Source organism: Fistularia commersonii, chromosome 24 (assembly GCF_037954325.1).
Source record: "Fistularia commersonii isolate RoL2024-O1a breed Wild chromosome 24, RoL_Fcom_v1.0, whole genome shotgun sequence".
Taxonomy (NCBI): Eukaryota; Metazoa; Chordata; class Actinopteri; order Syngnathiformes; family Fistulariidae; genus Fistularia; species Fistularia commersonii.
Window position 1 is genome coordinate 3,383,307 of NC_141307.1, and position 27,998 is coordinate 3,411,304.

The 27,998-nt window shown below is 44.2% G+C and overlaps 2 protein-coding genes across 3 annotated transcripts; both read right to left on the reverse strand.

Moving 5' to 3' along the window:
• Positions 1-13,073: 13,073 nt before the first annotated feature.
• Positions 13,074-15,953, reverse strand: LOC147219706 (CMP-N-acetylneuraminate-beta-galactosamide-alpha-2,3-sialyltransferase 1-like). The gene is made up of 6 exons (XM_086171179.1): positions 15,624-15,953; positions 14,941-15,137; positions 14,708-14,875; positions 13,773-13,818; positions 13,581-13,700; positions 13,074-13,241 (listed from the first exon to the last, which is right to left on the reverse strand). The coding sequence occupies exons 1-6, from the start codon at positions 15,891-15,893 to the stop codon at positions 13,074-13,076; spliced, it is 969 nt and encodes a 322-aa protein (XP_086027305.1). The 5' UTR covers positions 15,894-15,953.
• A 2,261-nt stretch (positions 15,954-18,214) lies between these two features.
• Positions 18,215-23,764, reverse strand: LOC147219707 (CMP-N-acetylneuraminate-beta-galactosamide-alpha-2,3-sialyltransferase 1-like). 2 transcript variants are annotated; one of them, XM_086171240.1, is made up of 6 exons: positions 23,400-23,764; positions 23,164-23,315; positions 22,873-23,052; positions 20,389-20,434; positions 20,187-20,306; positions 18,215-19,133 (listed from the first exon to the last, which is right to left on the reverse strand). In XM_086171240.1, the coding sequence occupies exons 1-6, from the start codon at positions 23,640-23,642 to the stop codon at positions 18,966-18,968; spliced, it is 909 nt and encodes a 302-aa protein (XP_086027366.1). In that variant the 5' UTR covers positions 23,643-23,764; the 3' UTR covers positions 18,215-18,965. The 2 variants fall into 2 exon arrangements, with proteins under 2 accessions (XP_086027366.1, XP_086027365.1); XM_086171239.1 differs by having other exon boundaries at positions 23,125-23,315.
• Between the last annotated feature and the right edge of the window lie 4,234 nt (positions 23,765-27,998).

Here is a 27,998-nt window from a genome sequence, read left to right on the forward strand (position 1 = left end):
GTCATGAGGGCAGTTTGAGGGCTTTCAGATAATTTCTGGCAAAAAAGTAAATAGTCCGGAGAAAACCCCCTTTTTTTTTTTTTTTTCTTTTTTTTTTTTGCACATTTCACATGCACAATCCCTTTTGAATTTTTAACCACAGTTTCACTGATTTTTTTTTATTTGGTTTGAAATGGCCATTATCATTTCAGCTGTGGCCCCTTTATTTTGAAATTAAAAAAAGGCATATCAACAAAGAATTATCAATATACTAGCAAACAATTTTGTTTTCAAATGTACATTTTTTCCAGGGATTTGGTGAGCTTGAGAAATGAGTGGTGATAATGGTCTGTATAGCAAAAATTAAATACATACATATATATATGTGTGCGTGTGTGTGCGTGTGTGTGTTTTTCTTTTCAAATATAAAAATATAAAATCCATATATTTATATACATAATTCAGCTTATGTGTATTAGCAACCACCGTGAGGGTGCAAATGATTAATGTCACACCAAGATTTTACTTTTGCATGTTTCCCCTTGTGAAGCAGTATGAAGCATAAATGCGCACACACACACACACACGCACACCCTGATTCGAAGAGAAATATTGGCACAGTTATGGACACCAGGCTTTCCTGAACAAATCTCCCTGAAGCCAGAATCAGATAAAGGTCCTTTGAGCAAACGCTGTTTCACCAGCATCTAAACTGCGATGTGACGTCGCAACGAACCCGGACCCGTTGAATTCTCACAAACGCGGGCGTCAGATTTACGAAAACGCGACAGAGCCCGGGAATGCACCGCAGTGTGACGCCGTCTGCGGAGCGCCGACACACACACCATATAGAGACGTGCAACCATTCACACTTGACTAGAATTCGGGGTCTCCTATGAACCTCCTGCAACCCCACGAAAACACGACTGGAACACGGAGACGCCACGCGGAGAGGCCCCGCTTTCGGAATCCAATCGGGGATTCTACTTCTCACCGATATCTCTCATTGATCGGCGCCGTTACCGGTAACTTCTCCGTGCGTGTGGAAGCTCCTCGGAACCGGACGCCGCCCGTCCCGTCTGATGACCGTCACGGTGACAGACTGACGACCGTCTGTCACCGAGGGTCCGCCGGGTCTTTGTTTTTGTTCCTGTCATGAACCAGAGCCCGCGATATCCATTACCCCTGTCCTCTACAACCTCTGAGTGTGTGTGTGTGTGTGTGTGTGTGTGTGTGTGTGTGTGGGTGGGCGAGGTCCCGTGTTCCCACGTGAGAGGACATGGCTCCGGCGCGAGGCGGCACATCCCTCTCTGTCTCCGCCGAGGCCCTGGCGGGACCTCTTAGGTGACGGCGTCACTGGAGCTCGGGTTGGAGGGCTTCCTCCCTCCCGCCGCCCCTCTTCCTTCCCCCGCTCGATGGACATTGATCCCCCCCAGAAGCGACACGGCGTCCCAGGGAGGGGTAAGAGGATCCACCCCGTTGCCTCCAACAATCATCCGGCCCCCGCGGGGACGGGCCGCGGTAAATTAATAGCGCGCCGGCGGTGACTGGATATTGTTAATGTATTTGCTATTGATGGAGTGAGATAACATGAGTAGCTTCAGCTTTACTTAACACAAAACATAAATCCTCCCCCGGCCAGGACGGAGGGGGGGGGGGGGCAGGACTTCCGGCTCGGAGGTTGAGCTCCGACACGCCGGGATCTGAATCGAGGGGATAGAAGTCAGGAGGGGGCGGGAAACCGAAATAAAAACGCGTCGCGTTTGCGATGGCGGCGCAGGGAGCGCGCGGAGAGAGCGCTTTTTCCAGGTGGCGTGATAAGCTAAGATAAACTTTATAGATCCCCATGGGGGAAATTCGTTTGTCGCAGCAGCGTAACAGTTATAATGTCAATAAATATGAATATAAATATAAACACAGGGACAATTAGAAGATAGCGAAAGACATCCACAAATAAATAGACAGCAGAGAGAGAAATAACAACTTCAAGGATAAGAATGGATGAGAATTTTCATCTCAAAAACATGCAGAATAAAATAGAATAGAATGCGACTTAAATCGGCAGCAGAGGAAGTTATTTCATAAATATAATATATTTTAAAAAGTGGCGTGCAAAGTATAAGAATGAGATATAACTTGTGCAAAATAAAAGACCGTCTGTGTGTGTGTGTGTGTGTGTGTGTGTTCAACCTTATCGTGAAACATTTCCCCATCGTGCTCGTCGAGAGGATCCTCCAATGGAAGCATAAACAGGAAGCTGGTGAACAGCGACAGGAAGTGAAGCGGCGTTGCCATGGTTGCAGAGCATCATGTGACCTGGGAATCGGGAACGTTAAGCAATTTTATCATTTCTGATTACGGCCGGAGTTAAATGCTACATTAGCGGAGAAACGAACCGACAAACAAAACAGCAGGCGTGAGGAGGACCGAGATGAAGCCTCTGCAAAAGTTCATTTTGACAAACAAGACGAAAATAAGATACTGAAGGAGAAAACTTTTCGGGTCTCTGGGTCTCCACTTGCCGAGCGCCTGATTGCGTCGCCTGAGGAGCTTAGAAAAAGAAAAAAAGAGGTGTGAATAAGCAGGGCGAGCAGCACAGATTCTGTCGGGACATTAAAATATATGATTAAAATATGTCCTAGATATCAATTTTTAAATCAGCGTATTTGCTTTGAGTCGCACTCAATTTGTCCAACTTGAGTATGAATATGAATGTTTTTAATAATTGATTGATTAAATTTATACTTGTTTCTCTCTGTAATTCATTCTTATATTACGTATATTTCAATGTAATAATTTGATTTTTTAATATAAATATAAATATGTTAATCAATTCTATTATTGTCAAACCAAAATGATAACTTTTAATATTTTACTTTAATCTTTGTAAGGGGGCGCATAAAAGGCTTTTACAAGCGCTAACAGTTACATGCTAATAGCGGACGCGATACAGTAATAACGTTAATGTCCATAAAAGAATTAACAATGATACACGCCCTGCAAGATCAACCACGCTTGGTTGTCGTAGCTCATTCCTGCGACTTATTTCCTGTTTTCATTGGCCACTTCCTGTTTATCCGCCGTCTCTTCCCGCCGCCGCCGTCGTCAACATCCAGATCCACACAGCTGTGACGCTTTTAAAATAAGATGGCAACTTTAATAAATGAATGAAAATACAAAAACAAGGAATCCAATTTTTCCAGCCAAAAGAGTGGCTTTTCGAATGCGAGACGTCGCACGTGTTCGGGGGACGGCGGCGAACACACACCTCGCTGTCGCTTATCAAGCGGTTCACATCTCGCCGAACATAAAAAAACAAATAAATAAAATGGGTCGGGGTTGAGTTGGGGGGGCGTTCCACTCGGCTGCGCAGAGAAAATCAGTCTGATAATAGCTGTGGGCCACTTCAGACGGGGGGGAATCAATTCTCCTGGTTCGGTTATAGATGGATTTTCATCGGCTGCTCTTTTCATAAGAAATAACGTAGATATGTCGTATGAATTATTAAGAATGGTGGAGCGGCTGAGCTGAGGTCACCGCGCTCCTCGGAAACCAATTGAATCCATATTCCGGGGATAATTTTTATACGGGGCGATGGTTAGGGGGGGAGTGGGGGGGTTGGAGGGATATGCTGATCTTGCTTTATTTCTGGCGTGGAAATTGGTTGCTTAGAGAGTAATCCACCGCGGCTCCGTGTGTTCGGAATGTTAAATGCTGAGTAAATGTCCCGTAATCCATCACGGGGTTGGTTGGGGGCGGGAGGGTTTTTCGGCGGCGAGAGCAGGCGGACGCAGCCCGACCTCGCGCGGGGGAGCCTGAGAAAAGCAGCCGGTTGAAGCGGAAACTTGAAAACCTCACGCGGTGCTATTTCTTCCTTTGAGCAAGGCAGCGGGAATCAGGAGCTTCGCATTTCGGGTTGTATCTTTTAAAAACTCGTAAACGCCTGGTGTACGCTTGAAGGAAAACACACATGCTTACATTTCCAGATAAACTCCAGTGCAAAACTAAATATCTTTGCGTGATTGACTCTCAAGTAAGTATTACTAAAATACTGCATCCCTTAAAAACCTACTGGACTCAGCTTCACAGGTGTGTTTAGCGCCCTCTAGTGGCCACAATGGCGAATTACACCACTTGTGAAAACACTGTGCGGACACTCTGAACTTTTATTGTTTGAATATACACTGCTCAAAAAAATAAAGGGAACACTTAAAAAACACATCCTAGATCTAAATGAATGAAATATTCTTATGAAATACTTTGCTCTTTACACAGTTGAATGTGCTGACAACAAAATCACACCAAAATGATCAATGGAAATCAATTGTATCAACCCATGGAGGTCTGGATTAGGAATCACACTCAAAATTAAAGTGTAAAAACAAACTCCAGGCTGATCCAACTTCGATGTAATGTCCTTAAAACAAGTCAAAATGAATCTGTGTTGCTTCCTGAGTGAACACTATGATTTCACAGAAGTGTGATTGACTTGGAGTTACATTGTGTTGTTCAAGTGTTCCCTTTATTTTTTTAAGCAGTATATTTACGTTTCATCAACTAAATGTGGCTTGCGTGCAAATCTGAGATGACATCAGCCACGTGGCCAAGCTGTGACGCTGAGGAGCGGGAAGTGTTTATTATGACGCTCCTTGGAGTTCTTTGAGGATTTAACAGGTTGGATGTATTTCTACAAAAGTAAGGCGGGCAGAAAAATTAAAATGACAGAGTTTCACGTGGTGCTAAATGTACCTCAGTCCAGTCCAAGTTAAGGCCCGTCTCTGGGCCAACGATAACCAGAATTGACTCCAGCCCCCAATGACCCAGTGTGCAGGATAAGCGCTGTAGAAGATCAATTAATTCATGTTGAAATCTTCTTGTTGTGGCAACCAGACTTTAATTTCTTCACTTGAAGACATTTCATCCCTCATCCAAGGGGCTTCTTCAGTTCTAACCACCTGAGGGGAGCTTCCTAATATAACCGCCAGGGTTTTGGCTTGTTATGTAAACGTCAGGGTTGATGGGCAGAAACTAGGACTACGGGGGTTGTTGTGCTAAAGCGGGTGTCGTTCGTTGGGACAAAAGATTAACTTTTGTGGGATTACCTGGGTTGGAATGTGAAAAGATGAAGCTAAACAAAGGAGGCAAACCTGTTGGATCCCACCAACTGCGGCTCATGTGGACGTTAGCGGGGGCTGCTTCTGATGGTGGATCTTTCCCGGTTGTTTGGAGGGTGCAGAAGGTCCCGGTCCTGAGGTGTCTCTCCTGTTTTGGGCCATCTGTTTGTGCAGAGGTTGTTTCTTCTCTCCAATGTGGACGTCGTCACAATCCTCAGCGCGGTTGACGGCAAACACACATTCTTGATCTTCTTCCTGGGTGTTTGGTCCTTGTGGTGCACCAGTTTTTGCCTTTTGTGTGAAATGTACCGGTATACGGTGTTTGTTGAACACCCTTCGGAGTTTCTCAAGAAACACCAGCAACGCACGGTATGACGATGTTCTTTTGTTTGTTGTCGTCCTCCTGTTCCTTCTTCCTGCGTCTGCCGGTTTCGGATTTGCGGATGGGTAGCCGCAGGATCTCAAGGCGTTGGACGTCGGTGTTGCTGCCTTCGGCGCTTGACGGGATGTTCTTGGCCCGTTGGTGTAGAGTTCTGATTTCCGCCAGTTTGTGCTCAACAGGGCGGTGTGGTTGCTGTCCTGTAAATCTTGACGTCCAGGTTTCTGTCCTGTTGGATGTGAACGCAACGGTCCAAGAAGGGGAGACGGTTGATGCGGGCGTCACTGATTTATCCTTGTTGTTATCATTCTGTTATCTATTTTTACCCTCGTTGTTGTCATTGTGGCTATCGATTTTATCCTTGTTGTTGTTGTCATTCTGTTATCTATTTTTAGCCTTGCTGTAGTTGTTGTCGCTTGTTTCTTCTATTTAGATTCATATTTATTGAAATTGTTATTGTTGTGCTGCTGTGACAAACAAATTTCCCCTTTGGGAATCAATCTATCTTATCTTATTTATTGGTAGTTTGCGGTTCAATCCTGATTCTTTCAAGTCAAAACATCCTTTTTTTTTTCTCCGAGCTTCTACGTGACATACGAATGCGTGCAAAGTTATTGGAAAACTAATAAATGCAGATGGGCTGTTTAAACTGACGAAAGTGATTATCGTGATGTGTGTGTGTGTGAGCTACTAATTTGCCCAAGCAATTCATTCTAATGAATTAATGCATCATTTATCAAAAATGTCAACACGCCTCACCTGTCAGTGTTTGAACATGGATGTTTAAATAAAACTCTACGCGCAGGAAAGAGTCGGGGAGACATAATTAGCACAGGCCCGTTCTGAGCGGAGGGTTCTGTGACGGTTCTGTGACGGTTCTGTGACGGTTCTGTGAAGGGTCCCGACGGACCAGATAACCCTCTCAGAGTGACTACTGACGTGGAGTGTCAGCAGGAGAGTACGGCTCGCCGCGTTTACACTCCTGCTGGATAATAACATATTACAGCTGATAAACAACTCACAGCATGAAGTGGGACTTGCTGGTAATTACAGTTATTTGTTATACTGCTATTACCAATCGCCTGAATGGAAGCCAAAGAGACTCCCTTCAAAGTAAACAGCTTTCACCTGCACATGTTGACGCCTGCGTTAGAAAAGAGAAACATGGCGGAATATACAAATTCGATTATTTGATCGATTTCATCGAGCCGCTAAGATATGATGACGACAATACCGGGTCATTCAACGTGCACGGCACCTGCTTTCAGGAAGATATACTTACTTTATTGATTTCCATAGGGGAAATTCTTCTGTCACAGCAGCGCAACAATGACAGTATCAATATTAAAATATAAATAAAAGGGAGAAAATTGAAAAATGGCAAAAGACAGTCACAAAAAATAGATAGCAAAACATCAAGGACAAAAAAAAAAAATCAAAAACTATCCAAAAAACTAATTTCAATTAAGTTCATTACTTTATTTTACTTTATCTGTTCAATAATTCTTATCGATAAAGCGACCCCACCTTTAACTACTGGACTGTATGCTCATAACAGGGTGTTTGTCTTTCGTGTCTCAACTGCAGGTTGTCCTAGAAGTGGTGGTATTTTGTATTAGCGGGGGGGGGGGTGTAGTAGCTGTAGTCCTCATTGTAGAAGCAGCAGCTTGTAATATTTGTGATTGTAGTGGCAGAGATGGAGGTAGTTGTGTATGTTTACAATAGGGATGCTCACAGTAGTACTACTAGAAGCATTGACAGTAGCCCTGTGGTAGTAAGAGTCGCAGAAGTAGCACTAGTGGCGATTAATATTAGTGCAGTTATATGCAAAACAAAGTAGGCTAAGATATATATATTTTTTTTTATTTTTTTTATTTACAAAGTGTGTGTTTATTTCCTGCGGCCCGCCGTGTAAATGTCAGGTGCAGAACGGAGGTGCGGTGCGTCCGGGCCGGCGGTGGGCGGGGCTTCGTTGCCATGACAATGACGTCAATGTTGGTGTCGAGTAACCAAAGGTCAAAATAAAGACAAGTGAATGGAAATGGAAGGGACCGGAGGACCGTGCTGCCCGGGGGGGTTGGACTGGACGCCGCGACAGCCGGAAAGCGAGTGAAACTTGACGGGGGATCCGCCGCGGGTCAGCCGTCGAGGCCGGGCCGGCACGGCGCGGGATCGTCCGCGTTCTCCCCCGGCGAGGAGACGTCAAACAGCAGAAGGTTAGGGTCACAGGCAAGCTAACCGCTGCTGCTAGCCGCACGGCTAGCCTAGCCTAGCCTAGGTCGTTGGGTAACACAAGCTAACAGTTTCTATATGGAATCGCTAGCCGCGGCCGGTTTTCCACACCATACAAAGTTACTTTCGAAAGCCCGCTAGCCTCGGCGGTCCGCCCGGGGCGGTTGCCGCGGCTCGCCCGAGACTCAGCGGCTCTTTTAAGTTAGCTCCTCTCGGTGTCGCGGTCCGGACGGGACACACGAACCGGCCTCGATGAGTTGAACTGTGTTCCTCGGCTGTACGTTAACTTCTCTACCGTTTTCGCCGCCCGTTGCCATTAAATGCCGGAAAAGCTGCTACCGTGTGACGTAACAAGCTAGCTGTTGCTAGCTGTCCTCCAGCGGGTCCGGGCTAGCTAAAGTTCTCCCGGCTTGACCTGAGACTCAAGGATCAGACATGCTACATGCTACATGCTACAACCTCCACACACCAAACACACACCAAGTGATGGCAAACGACACCTTTGTTTGTTTTAATTAAACTCAAACATTTGCAGTCCTTTTAGTTTTCGTAGAAACACATCACTACTTCCTTATCGTAAGCTCTCTTGTTTTACTTTCCCTGGATATGTATTTGAATAGATACACTGTTTTAACGTTATTATTTGATCTTGGGATCTCTTCCTCTCTCGTTTATGTTTACTGTTAAATTGAAGTCCTGTTTGTATATTTATGCTTGTTGTCACAGCAGGCTCTCATGTTTTTTTTTCTTTTTCTGCCTCTGGCGTTTCCTCCCATAGAATGCTCAGTTCCTCTTTTTTGTGGTGTTTTTATTGATATTGATTTGTGTGTGTGTGTGTGATGACGCACTGTTGGCCGTTTCCATTTTAATACACAAAGCACTTAGTTTTGACATTTTATTCCTGCTCTGTGAATAATCTCTCCTCACAGCAGCGTCTTTAAAAGGCAAGTAAGAGGGCAGACTAACTTTTCCCTTCCTTTTTACCATGTTTTATAGGAATCCTGAGACGCAACGACCGTTTATTACGTCCAGACGTCACGGAGGCAGCCAACGTACGTGGTCTGAGGCTGTAAACATCCCCGACTGGAAGCTGTACATCTGCAGAGCTTTCAGTCTGATGTTTGCTGCCTCCGGCTTCGTCCAACTCCGCGCAGGCCGACCCCGTGTCGGCTTCACGTCTTCACAGCGGGAGAACCACGCCGGCCCCGTGTTTTGGTAACTGCTTTCTGAGTTGTTCCGTTCCAGTTCATGTAAACATCCTACACTCAGCTGGGGTCCGTCGCAGCAGTGGCTGAGAGAAGGTTGTTTACTTGGACCGGTTGGACGTGACACGGACATCAAGAGAGGCGAGTGCCTGAGGTCACCTCAAGGTTGTACGCGTTCCCGTCCCCCCGATGCGAGACGTGGTTTGAAAAAAATAAAATTTTTCCCTCAGCGGCCTGTCAGACTTATAGCTGCATCCTCTCACTTATAGCTTCTGAAGCCCGCGCATTTTCTATGAATTCAAATTCACCCTTCTGTGTTCTGTAAGTTACTTTGGAATCTCACATCAAGCACAGACTGCAGCTCGCTTTTGTTTTGAGTTTCTTTGAATACAACATTTTCAAGTAGCATTATAATATAAATGGTGTGTGTTAAAAGTGTTCTGTGATCTTGAAATGAATAAAAAAATGAGCTTATTTGACAGTTGTTGTTTGTTCTCTGCGGCATGAAGGGGTTAAAGTACACAGAAGGCCACATGCACTCCCACCATAAAAATAAATAACAATAAAAACAGTCTGCTCTGATAAGGCGGGCGCTGGTACCGTCACACACTCGTGCTCCTGTTGCCTGTGTGTGAGTGTGTGTGTTTTACCTCGAGGCCAGGCTGGAGGAGCATCATCATCACACACTGAGCCCCGTTGTGTGATGGCGCTGCGTGTTTGTTCTGGCACGAAAAGCACGCGGGCTGGCTTCAAGACGAGCGCTCGTCTGGCGGATGGTCCACTCCTCGTCTGCAGGGGGCGTCCTGCCGCAACACAGCAAACACAGGCAGCATCATTACTTTTCCATCAGCAGCCGTTGACAGATAGTGAAAGTAACATTTACTCGATTGGACCCAGTAAGATACCCGCTTTTAGGTTTTGCATTTCCTGTCCCTGGATTCCTTTTTTCAAAAAAAAAAAAATGTACACAAACAGCATTAAATAAAATCAAGATCGGGGATGCACGTTCCATTTATTGGTTAATTCTTTTTCTATGAAAACGGAAACACACACACAGGATTGTCGATAAAAAATACACTTTAATCCTCTCGGTCTTATTTAAACTTGTGTTTAATCCCTGTTTAACCTGCTCTGACCTTCTGACCTTTACTAATCGATTTGAATTTGGTGAACGTTGGAGTTTCTGCACCTACACAAGTTTGCCACTAGAGGTCAGGCTGGTGCTTCCAGAGAAAAAGCTCAAAATCAGAAAAACTTAATTTGTCCCTGAGGGGCAATTTGGAGGCACATGGGGTAGCAGCATCAAAATTGTGAGCGTCAAGAATAAAATAAAATCAGAAATAGAATTATATACTGCTCAAAAAAATAAAGGGAACACTTGGAGTTACATGGTGTTTAAGTGTTCCCTTTATTTTTTCGCACCGTATATGTATATATACATATACACTGCTCCAGAAAATAAAGGGAACACTAAAATTACACATCCTGGATTTGAATGAATGAAATATTCTTATTAAATATTTTGTTTTTTACATAGTTGAATGCGCTGACAGCAAAATAACACAAAAATGATCGCCGAAAATCAAATGTATGAACCCATGGAGGTCTGGATTCGGAGTCAAACTGAAAATGAAAGTGTAAAAACACACTCCGGGCTGATCCAACGTTGACATAATGTCCTAAAAACAAGTCAAAATGAATCCGTGTCGCTTCCTAAGTGGAAACTGTGATTTCACACAAGTGTGATTGAGTTACTTTGTGTTGTTTAAGTATTCTCATTATTTTCTTTTAGAGCAGTATATATGAATAAATCACTGGTCAAAACTGTGCAAATTGTAGATCCGCTCATTCCGCCTTTATTTAATAAATGTATCATGAGCGACGTTAGACTCCGCGGGGGGTGGTTGGCGTGGCGACGAGGGGTCTGCAGGGTTGCAGGGAATTGAGGAGTTTGACGGCGAGCTAAAGGATCTGCAAGGATCTTTTTGGCTGTTTTTAATATTTAACTGTCACAGAAGCGGGAAAGAGGTCTGACCGGTTGGCTAATTATTTAGGAGCAGACCAAGGCGGTCGCATTCCGGACGATTCCTATCGCGTCGGGCGACGGAGTGGAACCAGCAGGTGAGGGAGAAGGTCATTTCGTTCTCAATGAAAGCGTAATAGAAGGTGGTTCGGATCGTGACCTCAAATGATCTCAGCTTCCCGAGGCGCCATTTTCAAAGAATACATCTGACGTTTCTCTCAAAATAAATGTCTCCGTCACACGGCACAAAGATTCGATTGTTATTATTTACAGTTTTGAGCTACTAATGCTGACAGACAACGGTTCTTATCCTCTGTCGCCATTCATTCTGTATTTGTAATGTTGGTTTTGTCAAGCATGAAAAAACTCTCCTCAACTGAGAGTAAAAAGTAAAACCACAGTCCAACCTTCATGTAGGCATCGTGTCTTTCCATGTCTGTGCACGAGGCGTCCTGGGAACCCTGGAAATCAGCTTTCCATTCACGGGAAACAGGAGAAATGAAAGCTGTGGAAAGAAAATTTGAGGAATTCCTGGCAAATTGATGTAAGCGTCTCATTTTCAGTGCTAATAATAGTTACTTTGTTATTGATCGAACAATGCACGACAAAAATAGACCAAATTTGTGACGCGTTTTACTTTTTGACTGAAAGTTCAGCCCAGTTTCTTCATCAGATGAAGCTCAGACACACAAGTAATGAAATAAAAAGTCATTTTTACAAAATCCTAACAGCTTCCGGGCATGAATGCAGCAGGAGTGAAGTATTTGCCGTGTTTTTTTGTCTGCAGCCTCGCAATGCAGATCACTCAACTCGCTGCTTCGAAGATACAATCGGACTTTGAATCCGCCGTCGCCTTTTTGACTTTTGACTAGCTTTTAATATCATTTATTTTATTTCCTTAGAAAATCAACGCTGAAATTAATGAGCAGGCACTCGACGTCCTGCAAAAGAGATGACCTTGGTAATGAAAAGCGAAGCAACACTTGGAAAGTTTCTGCAAAAATGAACAATAAATTAATAGGAAAAGTTAAAAAGAAAAAAAAAAAAAAAAAGATAAAATCTTCAATATCGGCTGAGAAATGATTGGAATTTCCGCAAAACAAACACAAAAGGGTGAAATCAGAATGCAAACAAGGAAAGATTAATCCTTTTTAACGGACCTTGTCCGTCTTGCGCCATCGCTCCGTGTAAATAAACATTCATCACGATAACGCAAGCAAATGATGTGGTTAATATAAGATACAAGTTGGTGACGTGGATAAGATGCATGGTATTTGTCAATGGTGTAGCTGTTACTTTAGCACTCATGAAGGGACGGGCGGGGGATTTGGAAATATCAACATCCTCATACGTCGACATCAGACCTTTGTCCTTCTGCCGCTCTGATCCGGATCCCTGCTGGGTCTCTGCACCCGCGACCGACCAGGACGGTTCACGTGCACGTCGACTCGGAGCGAATTCACCTGTGTTTGCTTTGCAGGGAAGGACGACCTTTCTCATCATAAAAAAAAAAAAAAAAAAAAAAAAAAATTAAATTTTTATTATTATTTCAATTAAAGTTGAGCTGTTTTTTAGTCAATTTAATAACAATATTTGCTAGTTTCTGAATTTGTTTTTTCCCTTTCTGGAACGAGAAGAAATCCCCCTAAAATGAATCTGAATAAAGGGAATGACTTGGTAATTAGAGAGGAAAAGAAAAATTTGAATTGAATAAGAATCAAGCAATTACTCTGAAAATGTCTGAAAAATAAACAAAATATGGTGTGCGTGTGTGTGTGTGTGTGTGTGTTACTGTTGTTGTTGTTGGTTGTTTGTGTGTGTGTGTGTGTGTGTGTGCCCACGGAACCAAGCTAGCTGCTGTGTATCCGACCCATAGACCCCGACATTTAACCTCTCAGTAGTTCATCCCATCTTTATTCACATTTCCTGCGGCGACAGGAAACGTTACGTGACATCAAATGCACACACACACACACACACACACACACGCACACACACAGAAATGGAAACCCAACCAAATATTATGCTTTCAAACCCGGCGTGAGTCCGTGTGGAGATTAGAGAGCTGAGATAATCCCAATCATCAGCGGCTGATTAACAAACAAACCCCCAAAAAATAAAATGGATCCTCTCCTATGCGCTCAGCGTCCCTTAAAAAAGCGTATAATCCTCTCCCGGTGGAGTTTCCCCATAAAGTCGTATTCTCGCGTCCCGGCGTGAGGCCCCGTCCTCAGGCCTCTGTTCTTCAGCGCTTCGAAATAGTGGCTCCAGTTTCCCTCGTCGTCGGCGCCGAACCCGAAGACGCTGACCTGCGAAAAGGTCGGGTTCCTTTACACAAAAAAATCGATCGCTTTCGTCCCTTTCTTGTTGCCGTGGTTACCCCCAAAATCAAACATGTTCGTCTCCCTCCATGTTTGTTGCAACACCGCCGAAACTGGCGCGTCTTATTTTTTTTTCTTGACGTTCACGAGAAACAGGTGGAGCGACGAAGGCCTGACCTCCTGAGCGGGGGGCGGAGCCAAAGCCGTAACGACCGTGCTGATTGGACGAGATGGCGACGGAGTGACGGGACGCGAGAAAAAAAAAACAAATCCCGAAAAGCGAAGACGGGGAAAAATAAAATAAAGAGGGGGAATCGGAGAACGCACCTCGTCGCACAGGTGCATGCTGACCGCCAGGCAGAGGAAGCCGGTGGACGGGTACCTGCCCGTGCCGTGCAGCCACTCCTCGTGCACGTACTTGATGAACGCCGGGTTGAGAATCATCACCTGTCGTCAAGCGCGGTTGGAATCGGTGAGGTTTGGTTCTGGATGCAACGCCGCGGCCGCGAAGGCACTCACCAGGTCCTTGTTGGCTCTTCGCCGCCCGCTCTGTAGGGCCTCCTTTCTGTGGACGGGGAGAATTTCACGGTGAAACGACGATTTTATTCCACTTTTTTTTTCGGTCCAAAACGATATTCAGCTTCCTCTCCCTTTCGATCAGTTCTATCCGTGATTGGTCGTTTTTGGTGGATCCAGCCATGATGTCTGGATCTGACCTCTAGAGCAGTGGTTCTTAACCTGGGTTCGATCGAACCCCAGGGGTTCGGCGGAGGTCAAGACACACATTGGTGATGACATCACTTGCTGCAGGTGATCACGCTATATAGCTCGGCCTATCCGTGCTGCGGGGATTTTGACGCGCTCAGTTGTAGTTACTTGTGACTGTCGTGATGGTACGTCATGTGATTTCTTTCTTCATATTTTAATCCCTTCATACTGATTATGTCGGGCAAAAAAAGAAAGCGGTCGGAAGAATACGTACAATACGGATTCACGTGTATGACGGAACGCGATTGGAATCGATGTCCTAACTGGATGATTTGCAAAGACAAGATGAGCAATTCTAGTCCAGCACCGGCAAAACTAAGGGGAGGCTTCCTTCAGCTGCGTGGAGATGGGAACTACAAGAACATAGCGCTTGCTGAATTCAAGGTGAAGGGAGCCAGATTCCATGAAAAGGCTACTCCGCCTGTTCTTTGTACCCATCAACGAACCGATCCTCCATCCAATAAAGAAGGGTTCGGTGAATGCGCATGTAAAACGGGTGGGGTTCAGTACCTCCAACAAGGTGAAGAACCACTGCTCTAGAGAGAACGGCGCCACCGATTGTCTTCGATAAAACGGCAGGAACATCCACCCGATGACCACCGGGAACTCGGGACAATAGATAAACATCGAGCGACCCGTCCGCCATTTTGGATCCGATGTGACCCCGGCGTCTCCGTCCAACCTACCGCGGCGAGAAGGTCCGCTGGAGCCACAGCAGGTCGTCGATCTTGAAAGGGAACAGCAGGAGGCGGGTGCGCTCGTCCAGATCCACGGCGCTTTCTGGGTACATGGCGTGGTGGGTCGTCCTGGTCCCGACGTCGTCCTCGTGGCCTTCGGTCCGACCGTGATTCATCCTGCAAGAACGCGCGTCAGCCGATCGATCCGTCGGCCGCCGGAGTCGGAAGGAAAAGGGTCTGACCTCATCACCACGTCGTGGAAGTCGATCAGGGGCCCGTAGCGCGACCCCTTCAGGTTCCCGGAATTCCCAACCACGGCGCAGGTCCTGCAGCGGCCGGGGTCGGGCCGTACCACGTCCGGAACGGGGGGGAACAACCGGAACAGGCCATTCAGCGTGGCGTTGAAGAAGCGGTAGTCGCGTCTCTCGCCCTGCAGGCGCTGAGGAGGACGAGAAGCGAGATTATCCATATGATTTGCCCATTTCTCAAAGAACAACAACATTGTTTTTTTGTTTTTTTTTTTATTTCCCAAAGATTTTTTTTTGACAGTTATAATTGCGTTTTTTTTTTTTTATTTTCTTTTTTTTTTTCTTCAATTATTTTTATTCATTTCATATTTTCAACATTTCAAGTCACTCCTGAGGGTTTCAATTTTGAATCCTATTTTTTAAAAATTAATTGAATTAATTCAATTAATGACAGACAACGATACGCTGCCTGCTTGAGACCTCGAGATGACCCACATCCTCAAAATGGAATTAAAAAATGTTTCTATTTGCCAGTATTTGACATCCGGCAGATCAATACAGGAAGTTATGTGTCATTTGTAATTTGTGGTTAATTTGTAATTTGCATTTTCCTTATTTTTTCTTCCACGTGTTTTTTTTTTCCTGTTTTTTTTCCCAGAAGGCCAAAACACATTTACCTTCCACCAGTTAAAAGCGTCCTCCGGGGTTTTGTGTTTTGCCGATAAAAACGGCGGCGGGGAGGCGCGGAGGAGCCGCCCGATTTCGTGCTCGCCGTCGCCGAGGCACCGCTCACACGAGCAGACGCCTCCCATCGCGGCCAGGAAGCCAGGAGCGGGCGGGTAGAAGATGACGGCGGCGGCGGCGGCCGTGCACACCAGGCCGACGGCGGCCCTGATTTTGGCGCTTCTGGAGAACATCTGCACCGAGGCTGGAGGAAGAGGAGTCATGATGTCACCGGGAGAAACAGGAAGTGGATGACATCAGACTCACGATGTTCGTCGTCTAACAGCGTCTGGGGGGGAAGGAGAGGGGAAAAAGTGAGGAGGGCAGCAATGTGGTCAGGTGAGGGTGTGTAAGCAACACACACACACATACAAACACACACACACACACACACATCTACGCACGCTCTACACCCTACCGTCCGTTGACTTCTATTCGTCCAAGCCGTAGTGAGGCGGCAGCGGACAGCTCCCGCTGCAGGTGAAACAACAGGTGGGGCGGCTCCGGGGAGGGGCGCCAGAGGCGGGAGAGTGTGTGTGTGTGTGTGTGTGTGTGTGACCGGGCGTCCATGGTAACACAGGGTGGCCTCTCACGGCCGAGCTACGTCATCCCTCTCGGGGTCGGGGGGGGGGGGGGAAGGGCGAGCATCCACGGGACCGACGGAGGGAGATGAGCGGTTCAAAACTAAAAAGTACATTCAGGAGACGGCGGATTTTCAAAATAAAAGCAAAATAAAAGCAAAATAAAAGTTCATTTGCGCCGGGCTGGAACAGAACATACAGATGGATAGATAGACGTCGTCGTCGGTCGCGCCTCGGGAGCGACGTTGATCCTATTCTTCATTCATAATGAGCGCGTTAGTTATTCATGAGCTGATTCGACGCGTTTAGAAGCCATCCTTCTCGCCTGTGCGACGGAGGCGAAAGTCAAATAACTCTTTGAGGCGGCCTTTTGTGAACCTGCACGTGCACGCCGTGACACCAAGCACTTCGCTCAAGGGCAAACAGACACAAGTGGAGACAAAAAAAAAAAAAACAACAAAAACACGAGTTGAGCCGGAGGACAAAGAACGGGCGCGCAGGTCGGAGAGGCGATTATCTGCCCTGACAGTAGGGCCCGACAAGTAAAGAAAAGGTTTGTCTTTGCATATTTGTGTGTGTGTGTGTGTGTGTGTGTGTGTCATCGTCGGACACAATGGACAACCAAGAGTGTGTGTCAACAGTCTTTGTTAGACGGCTGGCTTTTAGCAGGAAGCGCCTTAGACGTCGTCCGATTAGTGGAAAAAGTTCAGTGCAGATGGTGACTCTGCAAAGCATTGTGTGTGTGTGTGTGTGTGTGTGTGTGTGTGTGTGTGTGTGTGTGTGCTAGTAACACAACAGCGGGGGACGACGCATTGACCCGAGGTCATTACCAGTCTCGCACAACAAAACCAGAGACTCTTCAATCAATCAATCAAACGCAAACACACACCCATGCAGACACACACACACACACACACACACACCGTGGCAGATTCATGTGGTTGCTAGGAGACAAACTTTCAGCTGTGATAACAGACAGATGGAAAAAAAAAAGAGTCACAGGTGAGTTAGATATTCAAAAAATCCCAGTGCCCGGTGGACCTTGAAAGCAGCAGCCGACCAAGAATTCAACTGAAAAAAAACAGTTTATATTTATCTATGCTTCTAAACATCATTTAAATAACCATATTTATATATATATATATATATATATATATATATATATATATATATATATATATATATATATATATATACACAGTGATCCCTCGCTATAACGCGGTTTACTTTTCACGGTTTTGCTACTTCACGGATTTGCATGGTGCTTTGTGTTCTGCATTCTGATTGGCTAAAAAGTCACTCCGCTTCTTCTCTACCTGTGCGTCAATAACGTCGCAGTTTAATATGTACACGTACGTAAAACAGCTTGACAAATTTACATGATGTACGTGCAAATTCTCTTGCAATTTCGAGTTTCTCTAAAACTCATAATGTTGACAAAACTTCCCAAAAGGCAGCGGAAGATGCTATCTATCGCAGATAAAGTTAAACTTCTGGACATGCTAAGGGAAGGTAAAAGCTATGCGGCTGTAGGTCGGCACTCAAAATTAATGAATCTTCCATTCGTTCCATAAAGAAGGAAGAAAAAAACATAAGGATGACAGCAGCAGTGTATAATAGAGTATTTAATGGTATAATATTTGTAAAAAAAAAATAAAGGTTTCTACTTTGTGGATTTTGCCTATCACGGGTTCTTTTTGGTACGTAACCCCCGCGAAAAACAAGGGTATACTGTAAAAATATATATATCTATAAGAGTTTGTCTAGTGTTCATTTTTAGCTCTGTATCTTTATCCAAATCTCACTTTCCGTGGTTTTCTCTCCAGGTTTTGTTTCTTTTCAGGATTTCAGGACCTAAAAGGCTTTTTTTTTTTTTTTTTTTTACAGATTAGCATTAAAACCCCAGAAGGCTCATTTTAACAAGACAGAAAGTTTGGTTTTGTCCATGAACAGCAGGAGACACCCTTTATTCACTAGCAGTCTTTATTTATCTTTCTTACATTTTTCTGGTTCCTTAAAAAAAAGGGAAAATGAGTGATACACACGCACACACACACACACACACACACACACACACACATACATAGTCTAGGCTACTTGGAAGATGAGAATTCAACAACCTGTACTTCTCCAGGGCTAGCGGGCGCTAGCGCCACTTCTTTTTCAACAAATTTAGTGAAAACACATTGAATAGGCGCGTTCAAGTTCTCCTTACATGTAAAATGGATTGGAGGTTTTTCTAAAAAAAAAAAAAAAAAAAAAAAAAAAGAAATGGCGACAGTTCTAAGGCGATGCTAATCCCGTTACCATTGACGACCGCTAGCCGATCCGGCCCCAATATCCTCAGTCGGAAAGAAGGGGATAGCAAAAGAGCCAAAACACGCTAGCGCCACGAGAACAGTCAGATTCGCCGAAAGACCCTGCGCATCTCGAAGAGAAGGTTAGCGGAAATCTTTAAAAGTGCCTTCTGGTACTTTTCTGTAGTTAAGTAATGTCCAGATGATGAGACGTCACTTCCTGTTTTTTGTTCATCTAGGACAACTGCAATTGGCAAAAAGAAAGTCCTAGATTATGAATGTCTTTGTCCGCTGCCGGTGGAGCTCAGAGCCGCTCAAACCAGTCGTCGTCACCGTCCGAACCGGTTGTTTTCACCTGAGCTTCGAATCCGAGGCCTTTTTTTTTCCCCACTGTTACGTTGTCAAGACTTGAGCTCCGTCACCAGCCTCTGAAGAAGCGGAGCTTCTGTAGGGCGGCCAGCCGCTGGATGATGTCGTACTCCCGGGTTCCAGGATGAACTCCGGTTTTTAAGTTACGGACCTTGAGTTTCTCCCAGTAGTGACTCCAGTTCCCGTCTTTGTCGGCGCCGTAACCAAACACGTCAACCTGGGAAACACAGAACCGATGAACCTCAACATGCTGTCCGGAACCACCGACTTCTTTTTCCCTGCAAGGCATTCAACCACAGTGGACCATGTGACTTCTGGCCCAAATGAGCGGGACTGGGAAGGGAGGTGGTGAAGCTCACATGGTGTGAACCTCCATGAGACCCGACACCCTTGGTCACTTTAAGCCCGGTACTACCCGCAGGCGGAAGCTCGTCCACGGCGAGGACGGACCGCAAGTATGGGAACATGGCCTAAGGATCTAAGGGGAACCCTGACATTGGAAGGGGAACTAAACAAGGAGACAGGAGAACCTGCTCCTCGGGTCATCGCATCGTGGTCCAGGTAGGGATATGGGGAACCTCCTCGTAAGACAGTCATCTCCACAAGGGAGGACAGATGGTTGGAGGAAGGGGGCTTAAGAAGCATACAACTTTGGTCCTTCTCCTCCTTTGCAGTGGAGGGACATCTACTCACAAGTCACATGGGTCAAAGGCTAACAGCTAACCGCCACTGAGCCTGCTCCTCAGGAAGGGCTGGGTCACTCCAAGCCAGGTAGTACTCGCAGGCAGAAGCTCATGCACGGCGAGGACAGACCACAACTATGGGGACATGGCCTAAGGATCTAAGGGGAAGCCTGACATTGGAAGGGGAACCAAACAAGGAGACAGGAGAACCTGCTCCTCGGGTCAGCACATCGTGGTCCAGGTAGGGATATGGGGAACCTCCTTGGAAGTCAGTTTTCTCCACAAGGGAGGACAGATGGTTGGAGGAAGGGGACTTAAGAAGCATACAACTTTGGGTCCTTTTCCTCCTCTGCAGTGGAGGGACATCTACTCACAAGTCACTTGGGTCAAACACTCACAGCTGACCACCAATGAGCCTGCCCCCCAGGGAGGGCTGGGGTCACCCTCAGAAGTGAGCGGGCACAGGAGTCACATGGCTCCCTCAGGTCGAACCCCTTCTCGATTTTACTTTTTATACACTACTTGAAGTCTCACATGACCAGAAACAAGAACTAATACCCCGCTGACCGCGATGATACGCGACTCACCTCCTGGCAAATGTGCAGGGCGACCAGCAGCGTCATGAAGCCGGTGGATGGATACTTGCCCCTCCTCTCCAGCCACTCCAGGTGGACGTACATCATGAAGGCTGGGTTGACCACCATCACCTGACACACACAGCAAAACTCACATTTCAGCCTTTTCTCTTGCCAGTCTGTTTTTAGAAGCCCTTTCAAACAAAGAACTCACCAAATTCTTGTTAGCCTTAATGGTGGACCTCACAGGCATGTAAGACCTGTTGGATGACGAAGAGTTCATTCAAAAACAATGAGAGCGAATTATTCTCAAGTAAACAAAGTTAAATGGTGTCGTATAAAGACGAGACATACTTCATATTATCGAATTTAAAAATGTCATTTGCCCGTTATCTATTTTAATCCTCGTTGGTCTCAGCCCTTTCGCATCCTGCTTATTTTCATTTATTTTTGTCATTTTTATTGTCACTCTGTTTATGTTCCTATGCTTGTTGTTGTTGTTGTTTTGGTTGTCTATTTTCACCCTTGCTGTTTTTTCCCCCCGTTCTGTTGTTATTCTGATTGACTGATCGATGGCTAAAGAAACAACCGCAGTTGATCAATATTCACCAATTAATTCCTAGATTCAACAATTCCACTTATCACACACTCAGGCTTGTCAAAGCCAGCTTTATTTTTGACAAAATTGTACTGGACATACAGAGGAATGGACCCTTCTTACTATCTTACCGTGAAATGAGATAAAAAAAATAACAAAAATAATCCGAGTGTAAATTTCCATTAAAGTTGAGCTAATTTTTCCATCATTTGCTTTTTTCCATGCAGGAGCTGCACAACTTTTGCGATAAATGTTTGCGTAATTTGACTGATTATCCAATTATTTATTGGTATTGATGCATATAAGTTAAATTACAAGGAGCACTAAACCTAAGTATAAAACCTAAACCTATGTATAAAAAAAGGGCAATGGACGGATGGATGGATGAGGGAGGGAAAAATCTCTCAGACCCAAATCTTATGTCTAAAATATGTATAAATATATATAATATAATAAAAAAAAAAAATATATATATATATATTCTATAAAATACATAATATATAAATATATATAAAAATGACACATATTATATGTAATGATATGTACATATTTATATATATAATATAAAAAATTATATGTATATATATACACAATATATACTGTGTATATATATACAATTTTGTATATGTAAATATATATAATTTTCCCTTTTTATACATATAATTTACATAATTTTTCATATATATATCTATACATGTGTATAGATATATATACATTTTATATATATAATTTTTGATATATTATATATTATATTGTATGTACTATATTATGTATATACATACATACATACATACATACATACAAATATACAAACACACACACACATATATATATAAAAAAAATTCTCATTTTCTCTAATTTGCTGTCCCCGCAGGTGAGTGCAGGTACTGAGGCCGACTCAGGTCCAGACGGTCACGTCTATCGTTTAGTCATTTCTAAGCAGGCTTCTGCTTCCAAATAGCACAAACATGACGGGGCTCCAAGCGGAGGCGTGAGACGAATTTAAAAAAGCAGAATAAAAACGAGGATCGACCTGAACGCTTTGAAAAAGAAGAGCGGGGATGAGAGGGGTCCCCGCGCCGCGTGCATCCGCCCTCGCCGGTCAAAACTAAGTAAACCGGTCGTTAAGTTAGTTAGCGCGTCTGAATTGAATCGGAAAGTGAAACAAAACAAAACTTTTATTTGCCATCTGGCGTCAAAGGGGCACTCCTTCTGCCTTTACGCTCTCTGTCTACTTGCAATGAATGTAAATTCCCTGCCAGAGGATCATCCCGTATCAATCCCAGCGCTAATCCCCGGGCCGCCGCCGCCGCCGCCGCCGCCGCCGCCGCCGCCACTCAGCTCAGTGGCAGGAACGCTCTGCCTTGTCCGGGTGTGAGCGAGGAGGGCGGATCTGTTTGGGTTTTGCGCTGTAGTACTGATTGTACCGCAGGACGGCGAAGAAAAAGACCTTATATCCTCAAAAGTCCGAAGTCAAACGGCGTGTCGGGACGCGCCATTGGCCAACGGGCGTGTATTGTAATGTTTGCATTGCACATTGCACAAGAACAGCTTGACAGTTTTGGCCAAGGCTGTGATTTCAGTCGGGAAGATCCTGCCTCCTGATCTGCACAGCGAGCCAGGCGGCCACTGTTTGGTTATCACTGCTCCTTTGTAATCCGACAGCCGGTGAGTAATAAACGCAGAGAAAACAAAAAAAAAAAAGGGTTCGGAAACCAGTTGTTCGGGTCAACGCCCGACGTTTTTCTCCGCTCGGGAAGCGAGCCGTGGGATCTGAGAACTTCGGCGGGAGATTCGACCGAACGCTGTCTCCCCGTCTTCCTCCGGCTTCGCGCGAACAACGTAAAGGATTAACGCTGGATTTTGATTTGACTTGTCCAAATAACAGCGGTCCGACGGGTCCGGTAAAAAAAAAAAAAAAAAAAAAAAAAAAAACAAACAAGGAAAACAACGAGTTTCGCATCTTGGCGAGAACACGTAGAGCATTTTGTTGAGAAAAATAAGCACTCGTGGGGATTACCACAGACTAAAACACCGCCGATATAGCGCCACGACAACCTCGAGTGTGTTGCCGTGGCGACGGCGGATCATCCCACTCACTTCCCGTGGAATCCTGTGGTGAGCGCTTGGACGAGCCAGTCCAGGTCTTGTATCTTGAAGGGAAACAGCACCAGGTGGGTCTTGTTGTCCACGTCCACGGCGCTCTCTGGATACACCACCCGATGGCTCGTCCTCGACCCGACGTCTTCTTCAAAACCCCGGGTGGGAGCCGAGTTCATCCTGCGGGGGCGGCGAGTGAGAAAAAAAAACAAACCGATCGCACTTTCTTCCCGTTCCCGGACGGAGACTCACCGAATGACGACTTCGTGGGAATCGATCAGGGGGCCGTACTTGGACCCCTTCAGGTTCAGGGAATTCCCAACCACCGCGCAAAGCCTGTGCCGCGGCGGGCCGGCCTCCTGCGGCCCGGAAGGGAAGGTCTTCAGCAGGTTCTCCACGGTTTTGCGGTAGCCGTCCAGGCTGCCCTTCTCACCCTGCAATCCCTGGCGAACGGAGGAAGTGAGCGACTTTACACACAGGAAGTGGATGCTGATTTTGGCGCCCGTCGCGCACGCTCTCCTCCTGACCTTCCACCAGGCGAAGGCTTCCTCCGAGAGTTTGCACCGCGACGACAAGAACGGTTCCACGTTGACCTTCGGACGCTCCGCGAACTCCTCCTCCAGGGGTTTCCGGCAATTCGGCGTGACGGCGGCGGCGGCACGAACATCGGGGCAGCGCTCCCGGGAGTTCCAGGGCATGTACACACTCAAAAGCATGGTGAGGCCGATGAGCAAGAACAGGAGGAAGAGCACCTTCCATTTTTCTTTCATCTTGCGTCGCGGACGGGGATTCGATCCGCAGACGGAGTCAAGAGGCGGGAAGGCGGCGGCCGGACTTCATCTCAGGACGTTTTAACAGCGATTAGATTCGTCCGCGATGCTTTCCGGGGGGGGGGGGGGGGGGGCTGCACGGGACGAGACGCAAAGACGTGAACAACGAAACACTCCCGCCAATGTAATCCCACAAGTATTTAAAAAAAAAAAAAGAAAAAACAACAAATCAGAAAACTCTTTTTTTTTTTTTTTTTTTTTTTTTTTTTAGCAACAAGAGTTGAGAAACTGGCTCATTCTTCAGACGTCAAATCCCGTTTTTACGCTATCAATTGGGTTTTGAGGCGGGCCCTCCAGAAATGACGCCGCACGAAATGAAAAGAATAAGTGCGACTCCTTTGGAAGAAGAAAAAGCTTCGACAAAAGTGTGTGTAAACTCGACTTGAAGATAAACCTCCATGTGAAATCATAAAGAGGGATTATCTGAGATGTTTAAAGAGGGACGTTTCTGTGTTTGCACTTCTGATTCAGACTCTGAGGTGAAACTGCCGGGAATCCTGATTTGCAGCGTTATTTGCTTTCATTTATAAGTCAAGAGACTTCAGTTGAGGTAAGAGAGGCGTTGGTTTCAGGAAAAGATCCTCAACACACAGGAAGGCGGCTCCCAAATTGTGCTCTCAAGCATTGCTAGGGGTTGAAAGGGCAGGAGATGAATAAATGTGCTGCTGCCGATAAGAGGAAATTATATAAACTGAACTATTTCAGTTTATGGGGGGGAAGGAAAAAAAAAAAAAAAAAAAAAAGGAGGATGTGGTTTTTCAGTTGAATCCATCAATGTTGCGTTTCAACATTTATCACCCAAAAACACCAAACAGAGGAGCTCTCACTGAACACCTTTATATGTAACATTAAAAAATAATAATAATAAAAAAAAAAATGAAAAAAAATCCTTTTAAAAATCCCACTTGTACATGTAATCCCACTTTCAACCAGAGCTAAAATAGTGTGTTGGCAAAATAAAACAAATACATACACATACATATATATATATAAAAAGCCAGCTAAATATGCTATGCCCTATGCTATATAAATATGCTATGTAATAGCCCAAATATATACACACACACGCACACATATATATCTACATACATATATATATTTGTATACATATATACATACACATTTCCTTATTTAGCATACACTATTTAGCACACAGTCACATACATACATACCGTATATTCACACGGATGATAGAAACAGAGATAGATATTTACACACACACACACACACACACACATAAATACATACATAAATATATATACATACAGATAGATGAGAACAACTTTATTAATCCCGAAGGAAATTGTTGTGCCAGAGTTTCAAGCAAAAAACACAACAGCAACAGATAACAGTAGAAAGGAGGAAGAACAAGAAATACAATGAAATATGAATTGTCCTGACTAAAGCAAGAAGAAGTAATAGAAAAATAGAAGTAGAGAATTTAGGAAAAAGATAGACATACGTCTCTTCCTGTGCATGGTGTATTTGCACGTGTATTTGCAGTCCCTTTTTCCTGTATTGTAAGTCGCTTTGGATAAAAGCGTCTGCCAAATGCAATGTAATGTAATGTAATGTAAAAACATACATAGTGAGAGAGAACATGATGTTACTTAGGAGAAGAGGAAGATAGTCAAACATTTCTTTACATACAAAAGATAAGATAATATAAGATAAGATAAAATACACTTGATTGATCCCCTAAGAGAAATTCGTTAGTCAAAGCAGCGGAACAGTTATAATGCCGAATATGAATAAATAAAAAGATGGATAAATAAATGTGATTATAAATATGAGTATAAATATAAATAGAAAGAAAGAAGACAAAAATAACAATCTACGAATAAACAGACAGCAGGGATGATAAGAGGCAACATCTAGCAACAGTGAGGGTGAAAAATGTATATCTTTACAAACGAAATCAGTTTGCGTGTTTGTGTCCTCTTACCCGGAAGTTGCGTGACCAGGCGTCCTCCACGTTGCGGTGTTCTGATGATCTGCCGCATCCTGCGGGAGGGGACAGAGTTTGCGGTGGGGGGGCGGGACTTGACCCACGGCAGGGGTGGGAGAACTTTTAATTTACTTCTTTTTTTTTTTTTTTTACTTCTACCTCTTTGTTGCTTTTATTGTCTTTATCTTCACTGTTTCTTTGAAATATGTTTTTTTTTGTGTATATGTCCGTATGACGTCATTGAAAGTGGAATAAGATGTTAGTGTTCATCTCTCGAAAAAAAGGCTCAGGAACATCATGTTAAGCAAGTCCTGGTGAAAATGCAAGAAACTAATAAAACACTTGTTTTACACTTTTACAACTGCTTGTTTTACGGCATGAAATTTTACAACTTCACGACATGAGTTGTCTGCATTGACCCTCCACTGGATTATTATGATGTTTTTTTTTTGTTTTTTTTGTTTTTTTCCCGCACTGTCTCCAACATGCACTATTTTAAAATAAAGTTTCTTCGGATAAAGGTTTGCCTGTTAATTTGAATCACGGTAAATATCTTGTCTTTGGACTTGATGCCTGAATAGCAATTTGTCGGATAACGGTGTTTTGCAAAGTTAACAGGAAACCGTTGCAAACAGTAAAACACTGCAAACAAACAATCATTGAAAAAAACAGTAAAACAATGTAAACAAATGCAAATCATTAAAAACTATATAATAAAACCCTGTGAAAAAAACAGTAAATTACTGTAAACAAATATAAATCATTGTAAACAACAGTAAACCGCTGTAAATAAATGCAAATTATTGTAAACCAAAGTAAAAAACTAAGCAACAGTAAACTGTAAATTAACGTTAATCATTGTAAACAGCAATAAATCACTGTAAATAAATGCCAATCATAATAAAGTACACTGTAAACAACAACAACGCATTACTGTAAATAAATGCAAAATCACCGTACACTACAGTAAAACACTGTAAGCAACAATAAATCACTAAACAGAAGCTTCTACTTCTCCCAGAAGCAACAAGACTAGCATCATCTCTCTCAACCGTCAAGAAACAGATAAAAACGTTTCTCTATCAGGACTTTTTACTGCGCTGACGCCCCAGATCACGTTGGCAGTTAGTTAGGCTATGCAATGTGCGTGTGTGTGTGTGTGTCTACGTTTGTGTGTCTCAAAAAAAAAACAAAAACCACCTCACTAACCCAAGCTTCCTGTTCTGTGTATTTCCTGTGCATCGTGTATTTGCAAGTGTATTTGCAGTCCCTATGTCCTCTATTGTGAGTCGCTTTGGATAAAAGCGTCTGCCAAATGCAATGTAATGTAATGTAATGTAAACAACAATAAATAAATGTAAGTCATTGAAAACAGCAGTGATCTGCTGTATATAAATCTAAATCATTATAAAGTATAATAAAGCTCTTTAAACTACAGTAAATTGCTGTAAACAGTAAATCAATGTAAGCGAATGTTAATCATTGAATAACACAGTAAATTACTGTAAACAACAATAAATCACTGTAAACAAAAGTAAATCATCGACAACCATAGCAACCGACTGCAAAACATCTTTAAACCATCGTAAATTACAGCAAACTACCGTAAACCACAGGAAATCTGTAGTAAAATGCTGTAAACATCGGTAAATCACCTCTGACTACAGCAAAACGCTGTAAACTGAACAGTAAACCATTATAAACTAAAGATGACCACTGCAAAATACAGAATATCATTGTAAACCGCAGTATTTCATCGCAAACTAAAGTGAATCCCTGAAAATGACATGAAACCATTGTAAACTCCAGTATGTTATTGAAAACCACAGAATATCATTGCAAATATCAATGTAAACAACAGTATATGATTTTGAACACCACTTTTTCATCATTAAATTGCACGCGGAGGTTCTCAGTCGTCCAGGTCATCATGAATTCTTATCGAAATCTTCTCAGCGGGAACTGAACTTGAATTTTTTGAGAACTTTGAACTTTGACGCACACACACACACACACACACACACACACAGAGTACATTTTCATATGAAAACACATTGTTGTTATTGTTCAGCTTAGTAAGTTTTTTTATTTTACCAATGAGCAGTCATCCCAAATCTCAATATTGATAGTGGCTCCCAGATGCCGGCGAAATGGATAAAATATCCCGGAATGTGAACCAAGCAATCGAGAGAGAGAGAGAGAGAGAGAGAGAGAGAGAGAGAGAGAGAGAGAGAGAGAGAGAGAGAGAGCGCTCCTAAGAAAGGAAAATAAAAAACACACTTCACCTCAGGTGACACGATAGCGTCTCATGAGGGCGAAAAACAATGACGTTTGCAACCCAGTGTCCT

What these genes read in the sequence shown, in the direction of transcription:
- LOC147219706 (XM_086171179.1), bottom strand. Translation starts at nt 15,893, where the DNA reads ATGACTCCTCTTCCTCCAGCCTCGGTGCAGATGTTCTCCAGAAGCGCC. An exon ending in TTCCACGACGTGGTGATGAG is followed by an intron (nt 14,876 to 14,940) that starts GTCAGACCCTTT and finishes GCGTTCTTGCAG; the next exon opens with GATGAATCACGGTCGGACCG. An exon ending in GCATGCACCTGTGCGACGAG is followed by an intron (nt 13,242 to 13,580) that starts GTGCGTTCTCCG and finishes ACCTTTTCGCAG; the next exon opens with GTCAGCGTCTTCGGGTTCGG.
- LOC147219707 (XM_086171239.1), bottom strand. Translation starts at nt 23,642, where the DNA reads ATGAAAGAAAAATGGAAGGTGCTCTTCCTCCTGTTCTTGCTCATCGGC. An exon ending in TCCCACGAAGTCGTCATTCG is followed by an intron (nt 23,053 to 23,124) that starts GTGAGTCTCCGT and finishes CCGCCCCCGCAG; the next exon opens with GATGAACTCGGCTCCCACCC. An exon ending in TTAAGGCTAACAAGAATTTG is followed by an intron (nt 20,307 to 20,388) that starts GTGAGTTCTTTG and finishes TGTGTGTGTCAG; the next exon opens with GTGATGGTGGTCAACCCAGC.